Raw genomic sequence first — 19,238 nt, 5'->3', positions numbered from 1 at the left:
GAGAGGAGGATGCTGCGGCGAATCTTGCCGATTCGAGCTCGCGAGAGCGGCATCGCCGAGAGAAACTTGGCGTGTGTCGCCGATTAATTAATGGGGGACCCAGAAAACGCCGCGATACATCCCCGTCGTCCCCGCGGAAGTTCAAGCGCCGCCGCGCGAACGCCGCGCGCCGCTGATAATCTCAACCTCTAATTGCGACTGTGATACAACTATTTCGGAAACGAACGGCGCAAGTGTAATTGGAAGGGGATTGCGAGCGCAAAGTATTTTGTTTGGTTATAATGCACGTAATACGGTGTGGAATAAGATTGTTTTCCCAACACACACACACATCGGCATCGGGAAAAATCGGTGAGAATGCGAATTTTGCCTTCATACCCATCATTTTCCCGGCAGCGCGTACGCGGGAATCTAAACTTAATAACCGCTTGTAACTCGCGAAACGTACGAAACGCAACGGACGGCGGGCGGCGAAGAGAGGTGAAGAGGAAGATCGACTTTCCTCCTCGCGCACGGCGCGGGCAAGAAAAAAGAGAGGTCAGAAGGTAGCAGAAGTACCATCGCCGGGGTCGTCGGGGCTGGTTTATTGCTTCAGAAAAACCGGCGGTGCGCGAGAGGTCCCGGGAGCTCGACCCCGCAACAACGCGCGCGGATCCCAACGCGTGCAGCGGTGATCATGTTAATTTATAGAAGTAATTTCGATAACGGCGGGATTAGCGAACGCGTCGCGTCATTTCGCGAAGAAGAGTCGCAAAATCAATATTTCTGCGCTGAGAGATAGAGTTGGCGAACGAGACGTGGGAGAGAGAGAGAGAGAGAGAAAGGGAGAGAGAGAAAGAGAGAGAGAGAGAGACATCACGTATATAAACGTACGCGAAACCGCGCGCGATTATGTTTTATTGTATGTCCGATGTATGTGGATAACTGTAAAGACAGATGAGAATTACAAGGCGCCGCGGGATGATGTCCAGGGACACAAGGAAGTCAGAGGCATTATGCACGCGCCGATTGAAATGGACTTGGATACTAACTAGCAATAACGAGTATCTTATTCTCCGTTATACGATATATTCGCAATTGTCAAGCGCTGGCGCGCTGAGAGCAATTTTCATCGCAACGAGACTCCTTGTACGCGCGAATAATGCATCGCGCGAATTTTTCGCGGAAAAATTCCGAAGCCCGCGTCACGCGGGCGTATACGAATTTCGGTGAGTAACAATCATTTGTGATAACAATGATATAATTATTATTACACCTCCACCTTAACTCGATCGTTGGCGCCGGTTTCGATTCGCGACAATTCTCCGCCAGTTTGAATAGCCGCGCGCGGCCGAAATACCATTTCCTCGCATCTGGCACCGAGCGAGGTCAAAAGGTAGCGAAGCGCCGGCGGGTCCGGTGCCTGGTTCTTAACCGCGGTCGTAAAAAGGCGCGCGGAGGCTTCGAGAGCTGACCTCGCGGTGGTTTCCGACGGTGCTCGCCTCCTCCTCCCGGTTCATCGTCGGGTACAGCGCAAGTCATTAATGATTCCGCGCAATCTCCCTTCGCTTTAATGATAATCGATTATCTGCGACAAGTGGAATAAATTATAATTTTTTTACAAGACCGCTGCGCCAACGAAACGTGAATTGGAAAACACGCAAGAGACGTTGTATCTGAAGACTCAATTTCAATGACAGGTTCTTCAGGATTTTTAATCGCTAACTTCGCGCTCATTAAGCTCGGATTATACGTCCGAAGTGTGCCAATTATCAAATTAGATATAATTTTTTCTAGACATATCTAGCGTTCCTCAAATCGCTCATTTGACTGAAAAAAATTTCGCGCATTTCGGAAAGAGAGCGTTCTGCATTTTTCACGAAGGAGCATTAAAATTGCAAGTTGCATCGTGCATGCAACGTTCATAGAATGTAGGTAAAGCCGGCAGCGGCGATGGTAGACCGTTAAGACTCGATCGTTTAAGCGTACGACAAGAAAGGGGGATAGGTGGTGGAAGCGGGGGCGAAGGAGACAGCGACGAGGAGGAGGGGGGAGGTCGAAGTTGTGCATACTTTGCGTGAAGGTGCGCGCGGAGTTCCAAATGTCAGCGGAGGATCGCTCGCAGGAACGGACGTTGTGCGAGTGAACGTTACGACCGCGCGCGCTGCATCGAGAGAGGTGCCTTCACCCTCTCGGAAAATCCTCCGCGGCCACCTACGCGCCGACTCGCACTCGCCCATAATCATTTTCTAGGAATTACTGTTACGGCGATCTCGTCGTAACGGACGATGGACGGTGAAGGAATGATTAGACGCGAAAGACGCTGCAATACCTCCGGCGGATTGCACGATGTGTACTTTAATTTGTAACTTCAACGCTATCCCACTTTTAGCCGCAATTTACACCACACACACACACACACACACACACACACACACACACACACACACACACAGAGGAAATTTTATCATATATATTAAATTATATTTAATACTTTGTGTTTTCACCGGGCAATTTTCGTAATTTTTTTAATATTTCGCAGAAAGATCGCAGAGATTTAGCGTCTAATGGATTGCAATAATTCCCATTTTGTCCAGTTATCATTGCACGACTGTGAGAGCGCGAACGCATTGCGTATATAAGTTGAAGCAGAAATCAGGTTCCAGCCACGTCCGTCGATATCGAGGGACGTTTAGATATCGGTAGGCCATCCGCGAATATCCGTGTCGTACGACCCGTCCCGTAATTTGTCCCGGATCGAGAGGTGGGTATCGTGGGACAGCGATGCAAATGTCGAACCGCCGACCGTACGCCGCCGACAGCGCGGATTTCCGTTTGTCGATCAAAAACGACGCGCGGACAATCAGCGACCGGGTCCGGCTTGATCGGCCTTAAAAAGGCCCGAGGTACGAGAGGCGATTTGCGCGAGCGACCGTCGACGATAATGGACCGGATCGCACCGATTCGTACGTACATCGTCCGCCACCTGCACAGAGGAAGATAGACAGTGCGAGAGAGAGATTGCCGCCCGGTACCATAGTCGAATCGTGGGAATCGTCGGATTACATCCGCCCAATTAATTTTTTCGCCGGTACCGACCCTACGGTTTCGCATGGCGTTCCCGAACCGGGCGGAGAGAAGAGAAGAGAGAGAGAGAGAGAGAGAGAGAGAGAGAGGGGGAGAGGGGAGGGGTGGAGAAAGAGAGAAGGAGAGAGGCGGAGGCTGTTGCTGCTTCCGTTTTTTACATGCGCTCGTTTAGCTTGCTACAACCGAACGATAATACTGGGATGCACCACGTAACGCGATGCGGCTCCTTCTAGATCGTGTGTTACGCCGATCCCGCAACGATTAGCCGAGGAAATCGCCGTTGCTCGGCTAATAAGACTATTCGCGGCCTCGGGGCTGCCCGCGACGCTAAAAGCGAAAGTTAAATTGAAGGTGATTTATAAGATTTTATCACTTTACTTGAATCTTCCTGAATATCAATTAATGGGGGAATTTTCTTCTTTTTTTTTTTTTTAAGAAATTAACTCCAAGTTTTTGAGATCGTATGAAGACAAAAATATCTATCTCTCGAAAAAGTCGCGAGAAAATAATTTATATCATGATTGTTTTTCTTCTAATTGCATCGATATTTTATTAATCGCTGTAAATGTCTAATCACTCTGTTATCTTCATTGAAAAAGGGCAGCGATTTGTTTCTTCTCGCGCGTTCGGGAGACATGCACAATGTTGCATCGCACACGCGCGTGCACGCCGCCGCGCGTGATGAACAAGTGCGAAAAAGTAAGAGGCCACGCGCTCGCGCACACGCGTGTGCGGAGCAACACTCGTCTCTTTCTCGACTCTCTGTATGTCTTTCGAAGAACTTTCACTTGCCCTCAGCTTTGGCGAACATCGCCGAGTGTGCTGAGTTTACGAGCACGAGAGGCGGCACACAGCGTCCTCCTCGCCTCCGCCTCATTCTCGCGCACATCTTCACTTACAATTTGTAGGAATATTATAATGCGCGAGAGCGCGCATTACACATTTGTCTTATCGCGCGTCGAATTAATTGAGAAAGTAAATTTCTGCTTTTATTTTACGATCGGCCAGTTTCCTCTTTAATTCGGCACTTGTAACTCGAATGGTTTTGTTTTTCTTTCTCTAAGTAAAGAGTCTACGAAAAAACATCGAGAAACGCGCACGATAGAAAATCACGGAATCCTCGGGAATCTTTTTTCCCGAGGAAGATTTTAATAGACACTCTGGAAAATTGTTCTCTGGCTGAGAATCGCGACTGATAAAATGGATAACAAGATCGTGCTATATTTCGAGTCCATCCATCTCATTGCGCGAAGGCGTGATCCTTTCTAATCTCGAAGGGCAGCGGAGCGAAAGCGCCGAATTACGGCGGGAAGAGAGCCGACCGACCGTCGCAAACTGTCGCCATCGATCAGGGATAGGGTTTGCGACCGGCCCTTCGCGATCCCGTCGCGCTCCAACGACCACGAAAACCAAGCCAACACGCCGACGCCCAGCCGCACTGTCGACACAATCCATACAGAATTCGGTGCCTCCGTCTCGCCGCGTCGGACACCGATCGGAAGCAACGGTCTGAAAAATTGCTTCGTGTCGTACACGGCAGAAGCTGTCGTCGGCGAACATTATGGTTTCCATCGAAATAATCACTTTTTTTCCGAAGCAAGCCCGAATCGATACGCCAAAAGTGAATTATCCAATCTCGCGTCAGCATTTATGCAGGAATTTGTTGGAAAAAACATAATTTCAGCGGTGTAATGCAAAATAATTCCTGCAATTTATTCGCACGTAACACGCAATGTTATTCACGTAAATGCCTTTTATAGACTTTTACTTAGAGAAATAATAAAAAAAAAAACCATTTTAGTTTCAAGTAAAATTGACAAAATATTGAACTGAAGAGAAAATTGGCCGATCGTAAAATAAAAGCAGAACTCGTCGAAGGGACGTTTTCACAAAAATTTCCCGTCTCCAAAATTCTCTGCCACCAATTTTCCAAGATTCTTAAAAACGCGGGACGCGCCTGTAAACAAATTCTCTTTTCCGTGCGAATATTCCTTTCAAATATGATGTCGATTGATATCAACGGTATCATCTGTGTGCAATAAGCTGAATAAAACAGCCGGCAATTCCGCAGATTGACGCTAATGCGTCATGTGGACGGACGGCGCTTGGAGTTTCAACCCGATCGCGACTAGCCGGCGTGACGAAATCCTTACTCGTGCTCGCTCGTAAATTACATGAATTTTGCGAGATAAATCGCGATTAACGACGGCCAAGTACCGGTCGCTTCTGCCCGCCAAGGGGGGGGGGGACAAGCGGGGATGAGGTTTGAAACGAGCCAAGTCGGGGAGACCGGACGGATAAAGCGTCGTGGTCGTCATCGTTGTCGAGGGACAGGACGAGGGCGTGTAGGAAGGTGTAGGAAGAAGTTGACGCGGGGGGAGGAGGGGGGGGGGGAGAGGAGGACAAACGCGAAGAATGCCACGGCAATCGTAATGGGTTTGCAGCAGCGGCTACGGCAGCAGCGGCTACGGCAGCAGCAGCTACGCTGCAGGTAATAACCGTCGCGTATATAACGACACGATGAGTCGTGGGTAGCTCGCGGCCGATGGACTTGGCTCCTCCACGGCTTTCACGAAGTTCCTCCGGTTTCTATCCGCGCCGATATACGCGGTGTATTGAATACACGATCCCGCGAGCCTGTTATTTTAACTACTTTACAACGGGCGTAATGAGATCGCCGCACCTCAGCCTTCGCGCTACCGTATTTCGATCATAATTGACTCCTTCTCGTTATTAACAAGTCAATTTTGAATTGTGTCGTTAATAATTAAATGTGCGCATGTATCACGGTGGAAATCATTTTTATCCCGCTCGCTAAGATTAACAGCAACGACGTACGATTCTTCTCGAAACATTACTTTAATCGTTTCACGAGGATGGATGTAACGAGATTGCGCAATTAATTCTCCTCGATTATTGATAATAATCGTTAAAATTGTAATAATTGAAATGCGCCAGTGACGAAATATATACGTTACGTGTAACGACAGGATGAGTCGTGGGTAGCTCGCGGCCGATGGACTTGGGCTCCTTCGCGGCTTTCACGAGGTTCCTCCGGTTTTCTACCCGCGCCGATACACACGTGGTGTATTGAATACATAATTCCGCGTTACCTATAACATATAACAATAGAAAAGGATGTATTTACAGCGAAAACAATACGCGGGAATGTAAAATGGCAGATCACGAGACGACGACAAAAATTATTCGCTCTACTTGAGACTCGAACGCAATGGGAAACCGCGGAGGATAATTGCAACGGCAATAATTGAGTAAATTCCTGCAAATGGGTTTAATACGTTCGCGCACTCGCACGTGCTTTAACATTTCCAATTAACAGGCGACGATTATGACAGCGCCGCCGCGTGTTTTTACATAAGAGTGCTCTACGAGAAGAAAACCAACAACTCGTTATTAAGATTACACGGGCGTGACACCCGGCGTTACCACGCCGAGTTTCTCTTTTCCTCGTAACGCATCGCACTCCGCTTGCTTTTCAGGGAATTTCAATGAGAATTTAGCGCACTGCCGAATGAATAAATTTCCCTTTAATCTATCTATATTTGCCGCGCGACTGCAGGTTGAATATATGTGCCATCGTGAATACCGGCGGGATGACGCGCTTCCTCGAATCCGGCATGCGCGATTAATTCGCGTAGTTACATAAAGTTGCACGACGGGGCTTATCGTTATCTCGCGTCGTTCTCGCGGCGATGCGACTTCCTCCTCGCGGCTTCGACCCGTCCGTCGGATCCTTTCTCCCGTCGATCTTCCCACAAGCGACGACGTCACATGTCGAGAGCTCGCGCGAGTGCAGCCCCGACAGCATCGCACCGATTGCGGCCTTTGTCCACTGCGCGCTGCATTCGTGTCTTGCCTGCTTAAACGCGGCCGACAACGAACGAGCGCAAAAATAGCGACTCGCTACTTTATACGATCGAATTTTTGTAAAGGTGATTTCACTGAATAATGAGAGCGGAAATAGGACAACGCAAGATTCATTTTTTAATCATCATTATTATTAGTCGTTCACTGTCATTTGCGTGACATCGTTATATTGACAATTCATCTATTTACACGTTTTCATAATAATAATAATATTAATAATTAATAATAATATAATCGTAATTCTTCTACTACAAATATACAGATGTGCTGCGTGTGTGTCTGTGTATGTATACGCTGTGTGTTATCCTTTTATTTTATACAAAAACGGGGTAGAGAGTACGCCTGGGAAAGTTTTTACAATCTTCGTATTAATGCTACGAACGAAAGGCCACTATCAGCAGAGGACGAAGGACAATATTCCCGTAGATATCATTAGTACAAAAAAAGAAAGGAGAGAAAAAAAATTCGAAAGTCTAATGAATATTGAATGTCGGAAATGTGTAAAGAGGAAGAGGAGGATCGGAAGATCGAAAAAAAAGACGAAGAGGCGAGGAGACGCATGGGAATATTGGAAACCGCTCAACGATAGCGTATCAAATCGTCCGAAGAAGTGTAAGTACAAAAAATGACAACAGCTTTATTACACATTGTAATTCGTACAATATAATCTTGCATTTATACGTACGCGCTTCGCGTTCCGCGTCTGTGCGCGCGCGACGGCGACTGTTGGAGGATCGGGAAGTGGAAGCCGGATAAGAAAATAAGATCGATCCGCGATTGCGGTATGTACGGTCGCCAAAAACCGCGCTGCTACCGTTGTACACGCGAGAACGCCCCCCCCCCCCCCGTTTGCGCCCCCCTCGCGCGCGAACGAGACCCGAAAATAAGCCTGACTTAGTCGGTACTTGCATTTCGTTTATTTAATTACCATTATTCGTAACAGGAACATCATCGAATCTTTGTTCGCTACAACTCTCTCCCTCTCTTGCGCGCGCTCGTTCTCTCACACATTCTCTTTTTCTCGTCGCACACGCGTTTCTAACGCGATAATATCGTCATCGTCATCATCGTCGTCGTTGGCGCGCTTAATCGCTATTTATTCTTTTTTTGTTTTACGCTGTGTAAAATCGTCGCAATCGTAGTCATCAGTCATAAATAAATAATTAGTTATCATCATCGACAACGTGCGACAACACACACAATAATCGTCACTTATCTATCACGTATTCGCGAACGAAGTCAGCGAAGCGGCCGCCGAAACGAAGCGGTTTGGCGTTCCTTCGGAACCGTGCGGGAATCAATTCACGAAAGCCGAAAAGTCTGCGAACGATCTTCCCGGGTTTTCGTTTCTTGCACAAAAGAACGCGGATGACGCGAGTCTATTGTTCGCGAATTCATCTGCCGGGCGTAAATAATCGCAAAAGAGACAGACAAACTTGCGAAACTTCAATCGTAGTTCGATCGATTTCTCTACCTTCCAAAGATACAAGCCGGAAAGTGCTGAAAACGCAAACGCGGAAGTTCAGAAGACAATCTACAAAAAAATCTGAAAGAAATGTCTAAAAGATTATAATTTCTCTTAGGACTTTTGTAATACAAAATGTTATAATTTTTCAGATATTCTTCAGTTCTTTCAGACGTCTTGGGAAAAGTTTGCATTCGGATAAAAAATCGATCGCACTACGCGATTCACTAATCGCCGTAGAATGGAAGAAGAAAAGCGGCCACGTTCGATCCGACGTCCCTTTGCGCAAGGATAATCGTTCCTTCGGCTTCCCCCAACGATTCGAAACTCTCGTTGACTTCGGCGCTGAATCGCTTCGGAACGAACCGCCTTGTCGTCGAAACGCCGTCGTCGACGAAGTCGGGTCTCTATCTCTCACTGTTCATTTGCATATATATATTTATTTTTCTATTTATATATCTCTATATATATCTGCATAATTTATACACATCTATTCGTCCTGTTCAACCGTACGTAGCGCGAGCAGTGTTTTCGTCGAAGAATAACACACCGTTGCGTGTTGTGGTCGGAAGATTCGTAGGAAATATTTTGTCGATGAGGGAAAAGCCAGCGCCGCGCGACTTCTTCGGCATTTCTCACACCGCGAAAGCAAGTTTTTGAGCTTAACAGAGATTCGATGTATTTCGATGAAAAGATACCGAAGACACCTTCGGACTTTGGCGTGCGCCGGCTTTCCCTTTCACGGTTTTTGGTATTTTTTTTTTCTTTTTCCTACAAAAGAGTCTACTTAATTGTCGCGTTGCTTAATTGTCACTTTTATCCCACGTGTTTATTTTATTGAAATTTATCACCTTTATCTAAGCTGAGTAACCAGGATCAATCCGGCATAATGGAATGACAAAATGGTTTTTCTGATTAAAAAGGCGGAACTCCGTCAAGCGCACGTTGATTTCCGTCTTTTCAAACATTTTTTTTCAGGCCGGCTGAAGAAAAGCATGGAAACGATATCAAAAGATGAGATAAATTGTTCGACCGTTTCGAGATTATGACCGAAATGAAGACTCCCGAAGAATTAGAGCGAACACTTTTTTTCATATTATTTTTGTCGTCAATTTTCACGCTTTTCATCGAATCTAAGACCGCGCTACTGAACGTCGCTACATAATCAGAAATCCACGGCATTTTGACTGCAAAAAGGAATGCATCTCATCGTTTGTAAAAAAAAAGAAGAAAAAGACAAAAAAAAAGGAATAAGAAAAAACGTTAAGTGAAAAACGTTAATCTCGAATGCAAAGCAGCAACGTCGTTCCAAGATGCTGATCCGTTGTCGGAATTTTCTCGCTCGCAAACTACACACACACGCGCACCGCGCACACCGCTCATTCACAAGGATACGACATACACATACATATAAGATTTTTTTCGCTGTCACACTCTCGCACTGGCAGCCGAGAGCTCGGTCACACAAATTCGAAAAAGAACTAATGCCGGGAACAATGATAATGCGATACGGGATGTAATAATATTAATAATAATAATAATTAATAGCAATCGGTAATACGATAAGTAAATAACAATAATAATAAATTAGTTCTGTACAGAGTTTTCACTTTACGATATAATATTAATACCTAGAGATGGGTCGGCCGGCCGTCGAGGAAACCGACCGACCCCCACAGCATCGCGTTATAATTCCCCTAACGCCTCTCAATCAGCCCCGATCGAACGTCTTCGGCCAGTCCGTCGTCGTTCTCGTCCAGCATAATCGTCGTCGATTCAAACTAGGCAGCGCTCGCGTTTCTCGTTCCGATGTTTCATATTCGCCAAGTCCTAAACAGCGATGTCGATCGCGGATGCACAAGTACACGCGGCACTCGCAAAAAGGAGATGTGATAAAAATATAAAGGGGGAAAAAAAAAAACGGAAAGGAAAAAAAATAGAAAAAGAAACAAACGCTTCTAGGCATCCGGGACGAAGGGCGCCGCGTCCCGAGAACGTCGCGGCGACGGCGCCGTCCGAGAAAATCGAAGAGAACCGAACGGGGTTGGGTCCATTAAATTCACACGCACGCACACGCACCGGCTCCGATCTCACTCACGCGCTCCTCTCTTTCTCGCTCTATCACTCTAAGTGGGAGTCTACTATACGTTCGGCGTCGGACTCTAAACTACACTTCCGTCGCGAGCGTCGCCGCCAGCGAGGCATCGTGTCTGTAATGATCGTCTATCACATACACACCGCAACTGCTGTTGTCCGCGACACCACCACCACTTCCCGGTGGGCCACTACTACCACTGCCGATGATGCTGACGCCGCCAGCGACGCCGTTGGCCTCTGATAACGTCGGCCTCTTCATTAGCGCAGCCTCCGCGGCGCAACAACTGTCCGACGTGTTGCTGGTGAATACGGACGATCTCTTGGCGCTCTCCAAGACCCCGATGCCGAGGCCCAGGCCGAGACAGTCCTTCTCCTTTTGGTAGAGATGAGCGGACGCCCGATGGGCGGCCGCTTCCGTGTTCAGTTGCTTCGTCGTCCTTGTCGTTCGGCAATCTTGCAGCACCGGCTCGGGCTTGTAGCCCGAACAAGAACTGTCTAGCGTTACGTCGGTCTGAAACGACGAGTCTAGATCGTCCTGGCGCGCTGCCGACGCCACGTTGTTGACACTTTTGCTCGCCGTCCAGGTGTTTTTGATCATGTGCGCGTCGCCGGTGCCTAGTGCGCAAACACTGCCACCGCCGGTGCCGATTAGACCGCTACTCGCGCCGCTGAGAAGAGCGCCGACACTGCCGATTCCATTGCCGGCGCCAACAATGCCGATTCCGCCGCCGCCGCCGCCGCTGCCAATCACGCCGATGGTGCTGGCGCTACGCTTGCTCATGCTACTGTGCACGGCGTTTCTTTCGTTCTGCAGTCTTGCTTCTTCGTCGGCTTTTGCTTGCTCCCGCTTCTGCCGTCTTTTCATGTACATCACGGCGATCGCGGCGCACAGCACGAAGGCCGGAACCGCGATAGACAAAGCAGCGATCATCACCACGTGTTCCGTAGTCAAGTTGGCGTCCTTGGAAGCGACGTGCTTCGACAATTTGCCGGGCCAATAACCGGTGCTCGATGTAGGCACGGATGATGATGATGCAGTTGGTGGTAATGCCTGATGGAGTGGACGGGCTCCGGCTACCTCGCCGCAGGTGTCACCGTACCAACCCGTCAGACACTCGCACAAGAAGCCGTTCACGCGGTTCCGGCACGTGCCGCCGTTTAGGCATGGCGCGCTTTGGCACTCGTCGATGTCCACGCTGCAGTCCTTGCCGCTGAAACCGGGTTTGCACGCGCAGTGATAATCGTTGGTCCCGGTCGTGCAGTGACCGCCGTTCGCGCATGGTTTCGCTATGCAGTAGTCGACTTTATTTTGACACATCCGACCGACGTAACCGGGCACGCACTGACAGCGAAAGCTGTTCACTTGATCCACGCAGGTGGCGCCGTTCAAGCATGGACTCCCCTGACAGTCGTCCACATTGGTCTCGCAGCGCTCGCCGACGAAGCCGATCGGGCAAGTGCACTGATAGCCGTTAAACAGATCTTTACACGTGCCGTTGTTCATGCAGGGATTGGGTTTGCACTCGTCGGTCTGCAGATCGCAGTCGGCGCCGGTGTAACCGGCCGGGCAATGACACAAGTAGCCGCGTGTCGAATCATTCTCGCAGGTCGCGCCGTGCTGGCAGGGCGAGTCCCGGCAAGATTTCGTCGTGGTCTCGCAATACCGACCGCGCCAACCGGGCGGACAGGTGCAACGGTAGCGATGATGCTTCCTGGTGGACAATTCGCCGCCGGCGGTGCCGTTGGAATAGCTCGTAGACGATTCCAGCGTGCAGGTACCGCCGTTTTGGCAGGGCTTCGAGTGACAGTCGAAAAGTGGCGTCTCGCAGTCGGTGCCGGTGAAGTCCGGCGGGCACGAGCAGGTGTATGAGCCCTGGCCGGTGTTGAAGCAGGTGCCGCCGTTCAGGCACGGCTTGTGATTCGTGCAATAGTTGAGATCCTGGTTGCAGAATAGTCCGCCCCAGCCTTCATCGCACACGCACTCCCACGGCTTCTGACAAGTGCCATGGAGACAGCCCGGGTACCGGACGCACTGATTGCACTGCGAACCCTTCCAGCCGTTGTGACATCTGCAACAAACGCGACAGGACGCGGCTTTTTAGTAAACGAGTGTGAAAAAAAAAAAAAGAAATCAATCGGAAAGCTGACGCACGCATCGTGTCTATACGTGTTGGCTGAACAACTTCGGGTTTCAATCGATAAAGAGATAACGGAAGTTTAAAATTGTATGTCGCTCTTAATTCCCTACGTGACCCGCACGACGTTCAAACGCATTTGAAAGACCGTGGAACGCCTGGGGAGAGTTTTGAAACAATTTTCAAGAAAAGCGAGAGAATTGAAAATAATTTGTGTGTTTATTTAATGAAATTTAATCAGATTATTTTATTTAAATTGCGATACCTTCGATTAAAAGCAATAAAATCTTGTTGTAAATTTTTGACAGTTTTTTATCGCTTCAGTTCGGAAACATTTTAGATGTGCATTTATAATTGAGGATCGCTCGAAACTGAACGAATGAAGAAGGACGTCGTCGCGTTTCCACGAAACTTGAATCATCATCGGAGATAAATCACTCTCTCTTGTAAATGTATATGCGATCGATTTTGTCGAGATAAATGTCCGGTGAGGCTGGCGCGTGAATAGATGATCCACGCGCGTTGTTGGTCTCATTAGATCCGGTTAAACCATTAACTGTCACGTTGTTATGACAGAGATCCGTGAGCAAAGTTTGAGTCTCCATACTTCAATTTGACCCCTTCCCTCCTTCATCTCTCTTTTTTTTCCCCCTCAGTCACGAGTCTCAAGAAGAGTTTCACCGGCGATGGACGGAAGGCAGTCATGGGCAGCAGAAGAGGGTCGACGGAATCCCGGTGCACGAGGAAGACTCTCTCTCGCGGCGAGAAGAGGGGGAGAACGAAAAAGAGACGGAGGCCGACGATGAACGTGCGGATGTGTGCGGAGGTGTACAACAGGAGGGTGAGAGAGAGAGAGAGAAAAGAAAGGACGGCGAGAGACCTCTCGTCCCGGCAGAGACGAACGAAGACTCGTGGTCCGCACGTGGAGGAGGAGAGAAAGGGGAGAGGGTAACGTGCGAGCAACGAGGAATATCATATAGCAAATTCGGTTGCACGCACTTGCGCACACGTCGTGCGCAAATTGATGTAAAAATATGCGCAGTATCCCTAAGCAAAATCCCCGCGCAAACGTTCAGCATCATTTTTTTATTCGATCGGAATTGTCTTCCGCAGAATATATACCGGACATTCCAAGTTTGCTTTACGTTACATCATGTTTTTATAATTAGATGGATTAAAATGTACCGCAGGCTTTAATCTGCATCAGTATGCACTAGTGTGTTCAATCGAATTCGCTATTAAAGGTGAATAAAAGCGGCGAAGAGAGAGAAAGAGAGAGAGAGAGATAAAAGAGTCGGGAAGGGTGAGAGGGTAGCGTGCCAGGAGATGAGGATACGCGCCGGTCGGCCATTACGTGAGGGGGTTCATGGAAGAACGAAGAAGAAAAGAGAGAGAGAGAGAGAGAGAGAGAGAGAGAGAGAGAGAGAGAGAGAGAGAGACGGACAGACTGCGGGAAGAAGAAAGATAGAACAGGAGACGGAATGAAAGGAGGATAGCACGTGTGTGTGTGTCTGCGCACATACACGTAGAACGCGCGCGCACACATACACACACGTAACGCATACAATCATAGAGAACAGTTTTCACCGTGTGCGTCGAGCGAAAGAGGGAGGTGGAGAAGGGGACCAAGGAAGAACCAGCCACCGATAGGTGGGGAAAAGGGGGCCCGGGATGCGAGAGAGCGAGAGGGTATCGCGGAGAAGAAGAGTCCGCGAGCAAGAAAGAGGGAGAGACCGGGGGACCGACGGGGACACGAAGGAGAGAGGAGGAGGAGGAGGAGGAGGAGGAGAAGGAGGTAGAATTCTGGCGGAGGTGGGGGATGAGTCGTCGAGTAGTGTGTTCCCACGGTTCGAGCCTCGGCACAGCCGTTCAGTATGCGGGTCAAGGAAAGGTTACGCTCCTCTACGTGTATGTGTGTGTGTGCGTGCGCGCGCTCGCGCGCACGGGTGCCCACCACCATCACTTGTATCCGCGTGCATATATGAAGCTGCACGGTCGGTTCTCTCGACGTGGCTCTATCGTAGTTCGAGAGAGAGAGAGAGAGAATATCAGAATAAAGGCGTAGAGGAGGGTGAGGGAGATGGGGAGAGAAAGACGAAGAGCAAGAATACGTAAAGGAAAGTAGAAAGACGAGAGAGAGAGAGACGGTAGGGGGAAAGCTGTAGACGTCGCATGACTATACCATTAAATCCTATATACGAATTAAAAGAGAGGAGGAGATAGAGTGAAGAATACCGCGACAATGGTATGAAAGAGAAAGACGGGGGTGTAGCGAGACGGAAGACGGAGGTGAAACGGGGATGTACGAGGGTTGAAAGCCGAACTGTGCCACGCGGATTATTCGCTCGTCGTCGCTCTCGAGTGTCCGAGAGCGGAGAGTAAACCTTCAAAGGTTCGCGGAGCGTCCCGAATTTATCGCTTCGTTAGGACAAGTGTGTACTCGTAAAAAAAAAAAAAGAAAGCTTGCGTCAAATTTCGATGTATCGATAATCATAACTTCAATAACGATTGAAGCTTATTTTCCAGCTTTTATTTCTACGTGCCGCTGCAAACTTATTTATCGCATTTAATCCGAATGGTGTCGCAGCCTTAAATTACGATCAAAGTATACACGCAGGTTATATAAAATCTGCGTACAGCGGGACACAAATGAAATTACCGCAATTGAGAAATTGATAGCTTCTAATTTACAAAATGCTGCAGTCTTCAACAAGGTTTTTCGAATCCATTGTTGCATCCTCGGATTATGGACTTCAAGTTGCACAATATATCGACATTGTGCGCGTTATCCTCCTACGATCCTCGACTGGCAAAGCGCTCTCCAGGTATCTTCAAAGAGCGGTGGCGAGCGGAATCCACATGATCGCGCGCATTCTACTTTGTGGCTAGGCCGCGGAACAGAATCGCGACTGTGCCATAATTACCCGCCGGGGGATAGGTCATGCACCGGCGAGAAGAAAGAGGCGGAGGAGGGACTGACTCTCCGGCTCGGCCGTTATGGAAATTCTGCGCGCGATATGCACGCGGAGAGCTCGGTTAAATGTCTCGCTGAAAGATCTCTCCTCGCCTCGCGACTCTCGCCGGGGATACCGCGAGGCTGCGCTCGAGCCGCGAGTGCGTTCTTTGACCTTTCCTGGTGAGGCCATTTAAACGAAACGCCGAAACGACATCACGAGATACGATTGAAAGAATCGCGGCAGATCGGGATGCGATTTTGAAATTTCCGCGACAAGCACACACGATTTCTGTGACCGAAAATTCCTGTACGCGCGGGATCTAAAAATACAATGTTATAAAAGATCAGAAATACCGCTACTCTTGCAACCAGGTTCAATTTTAATTCCACTGCGAATTAAATTTTAATTTTAAAATCGAATAAAGAAACACGGGGGATGCGTCGCGGTTCTATTTTTCGCTTCCAGGATTCCTTTAGAGACGCTCACGATATCGCTCGATTCTCTCTCGCGCCGGAGAGATCACGCGTTGATGCGCGATGCATCGTCATCGGTATTCAGGCACCACACGCACGCACGGCCGCGCGCGGGTCCCGAAATTTCAATGGGGTGCCCGACGATCGTGATTCCTCCGCATATCACGAGCGCGGACCCCGATATCCCACGAGTTCCCCTTCCTTCCCCGCCGCCCGTCCGACCTGTCGCTTCGAAGCACGATCGTTATCATTCTTTTCCGAGAATACGCGAATATACGCCATGCGACTGAAAACGAGCGTATCGTAATTCTATCCCCGCAATCTACGTAATTATCTACGATCGAGGCGCGCGTGTAATGTCAGCGTCATCGTCAGCGTCATCGTCATCGTGCGTTAGCCATTGTCGCGTGCACGTGGAGTACGATCAAGGTTAGCGCTGATCGAACCCCGTTACACACCCGTGCGATAAAAATTTTATTCTCAGACTTTGAGGCTTCGTGGGCTACATAAAATTCATCGATAACGAAGGTAACACATGTGCGCGCGTAATTGGCGTACGTTACGTGTCACGCCGTCTTAACGATCGCATTGATGAATGAATCACGAAATGATATTTGAAAAAAAATTGACACATACGTGGCTCGCACCGACGAGATATTCTCATGCAGTAACTGCATATATAATTTTAGGTGCAATTTGTGTAATGTGCAATATTTTTACTGAAGTTTTTTTTTTTTTTTTAAATTGAAGAATTTAATGTTGATTCATGAATTGTTGCCACTTGAAGTCATGGTGTTCTCGGATTGAGTCATTGATATTACACGTTCCCGGCAGCGATGCCGACACGCATAGTCTACGTAGTGCGTTCGCTGCCGCTGCACAAGAAACTCTCGATATTCACATTGGAGAACTGACGAGGCATATTTCGCACTGCGGGAAAATTGCGCTGTTCCTCCTTTCACAATCGTGCAACTTTGAACATCGCGACGGTAATTTTAACAAGTAGGTATCATTCAAAACAACTCGAGAAACGAACACCATGAAGAAAATTATAAGAGAAATATAGGAAATTATTTGCGAACGTTAATACTGCAAATATCAGAAATTTATAAAAAAAAAAAAAAAAAAATCAGAGTGATTAATTAAATTATCGCTATGAAGAAACCAACTCTAAAGTAATGAAAAGGTCGAAAAAATGAATAATATGGAAGAATTGAGATAATATGCAAACAAATTTTTGTGCTTGAAAATTTACAAAAATTGACGAAAAGCGATAGATAGGATTACTCGAAAAGTCGCACGAGGACGAAGCGACAGTATGTAAGGCACAACCGACGAACTCAATGGCTGCGGCTAACGGGACAATTAACCCCGGTCGTAGAGTAATTAGATGATCGAGTTAACTCCAAACCCCAGGTTAACGCCGACCAGGCCGAGATTCAACCGACATGCCGACGTCGATGTTTCGAAACGCGTGTCATTCATGAGAATAAGCGTCATCGTATTATTCAACCGCGATGCATTGCGCATTACAAAAATGCACATTTGTATCCTCGCAATAAAGTCATCCCAATATTAATATCAACCATTAAATGTTAAATGATTGCAGAAAAATAGGCGCTTAAAATATTTTGCAAGAAAAATTCGATCGTAAATAAGATGTGCGATAAATTTTAATCCTTCGAAATACTTTGGTATAATTTACGAGACACACGTACATTTATTGAAAGAAGGAAGAGAATTGGAATGAAGTTACGCAAACAATTCTCGGCAGAAGCTCCCCGACGTCACTTTGTCCGAGAATCCCGGAATTTTGCCAAACGGTAGATTAAATCGGAAAGTTCAACGGCACGTCGACAGCGCGCAAGAAGACAGAGAGGGAAACGTAGCGGAAGACGGAAAAAAGTGAAGGAGGAAATACGATTGAAGGAGGAGGAAAGGGCAAGGAACGATTGGCACTTGAGGAACCGCCTCGTTACGACGGAAAGGAGCCGGGGAGCTTCGAATTCCACTTTGTCCTTCCTTTCTCGCGTGCGAGAGTATGCGCACACTCGTAAAAGCGTTACGAAAATATGCATACGATAATATACAATGAGTGTGCATTTATAATGCGAATGCACGCATCGTTACAGAACCCTTAAAGACGACGATACGCGGCGCGTACATCGTCTTTAAATTAGCGATAATTTATTTTATATCCCGTGTCGTGAAATTAATTAAAATTCTTAATTCAAAATTTATTATGCAAAACGGAATTATAGAGCTTATCCGCTTATCGAAGCCTCGCGCTTCCTAATCCTTTGATTTTTATTGAAGATGCATCGCGAAAATCGATGACGCTCTAAAAACAAATGTAAATCGACACGAACCATTGGCAAATCGGTCGAAATTTCAGCGAGTCGAAATCCCGAGTCACTTGCAAAGGCGACGTGAATCGTGACGAATCTACCGACTGCTAGGCTGAAGTACACTTTTTCGAAACGTACGCGCCGAACGATAATTTGCGATAGGTATGCGCGTAATTATTATCGCGCGTACATGCACACACCGCGGCGGCGGCGCATATAGAAAGAGTGGATGCACCGTGTCGGGGCCCAGGAATTTAGTTGGCGATTGTATGGGTCAGCACAACGTAGACGTACACACACACACACACATATAGACACGTGCGTGCAAGTATTAGGTAAAGCGCGTATGTGTATATATATATGTATATATAAATATATGTACTCACATGCATTCGTTGGGTCGACTGCAGTGTCCGTGATGTTCGTCGCATCCGGGCAGGCAGCGGGCTGAAATGAGTAAGAAAAAATCCAAAAGGTTAAGGCAAACTCTCGGCGAGAGGTCGATCGCGTCCCTCACGACTGCACGAGCGAGCGGTGCGCGCACGGTTTGCGATACAGCCGATGCATGCATACACGCGTACAGTAGTCCGTCTCTTTTTATATTTCGGACGTTTATTTATTTCTTGTTCATCTTTCACTTGTACGTTTTACTTTTACACAGTTTGAAAATTGGCAAAGTTTCGAGCGCGCTCTAAGCGCTTTCGCTCGTTTATTTTATCCGCAACAACAATAATGATAAATGTTGAAAGTATTCGGAAAAAAAGGAGGGTTAACAGACGGTGGATATTTTACGAAAGGCGAAAAGCTCA

The 19,238-nt window shown here is 47.8% G+C and overlaps 1 protein-coding gene across 1 annotated transcript in view; it reads right to left on the bottom strand.

The window, feature by feature from the left end:
* Positions 1-7,063: 7,063 nt before the first annotated feature.
* The window catches only part of Delta (neurogenic locus protein delta), a 61,976-nt gene continuing 49,801 nt past the window's right edge, over positions 7,064-19,238 (bottom strand). Inside the window, exons 6-7 of the mRNA XM_067356792.1 lie at positions 18,816-18,876; positions 7,064-12,585 (exon numbers count right to left, since the gene is read on the bottom strand). Coding sequence (XP_067212893.1) covers positions 10,587-12,585; positions 18,816-18,876 — 2,060 coding nt within the window. The 3' untranslated portion in view covers positions 7,064-10,586. The remainder of the gene's footprint in view (positions 12,586-18,815; positions 18,877-19,238) is intronic.

Source organism: Linepithema humile, chromosome 6 (genome assembly GCF_040581485.1).
Source record: "Linepithema humile isolate Giens D197 chromosome 6, Lhum_UNIL_v1.0, whole genome shotgun sequence".
Lineage (NCBI taxonomy): Eukaryota > Metazoa > Arthropoda > Insecta > Hymenoptera > Formicidae > Linepithema > Linepithema humile.
This window is presented reverse-complemented; position numbering and strand designations above follow the sequence as displayed.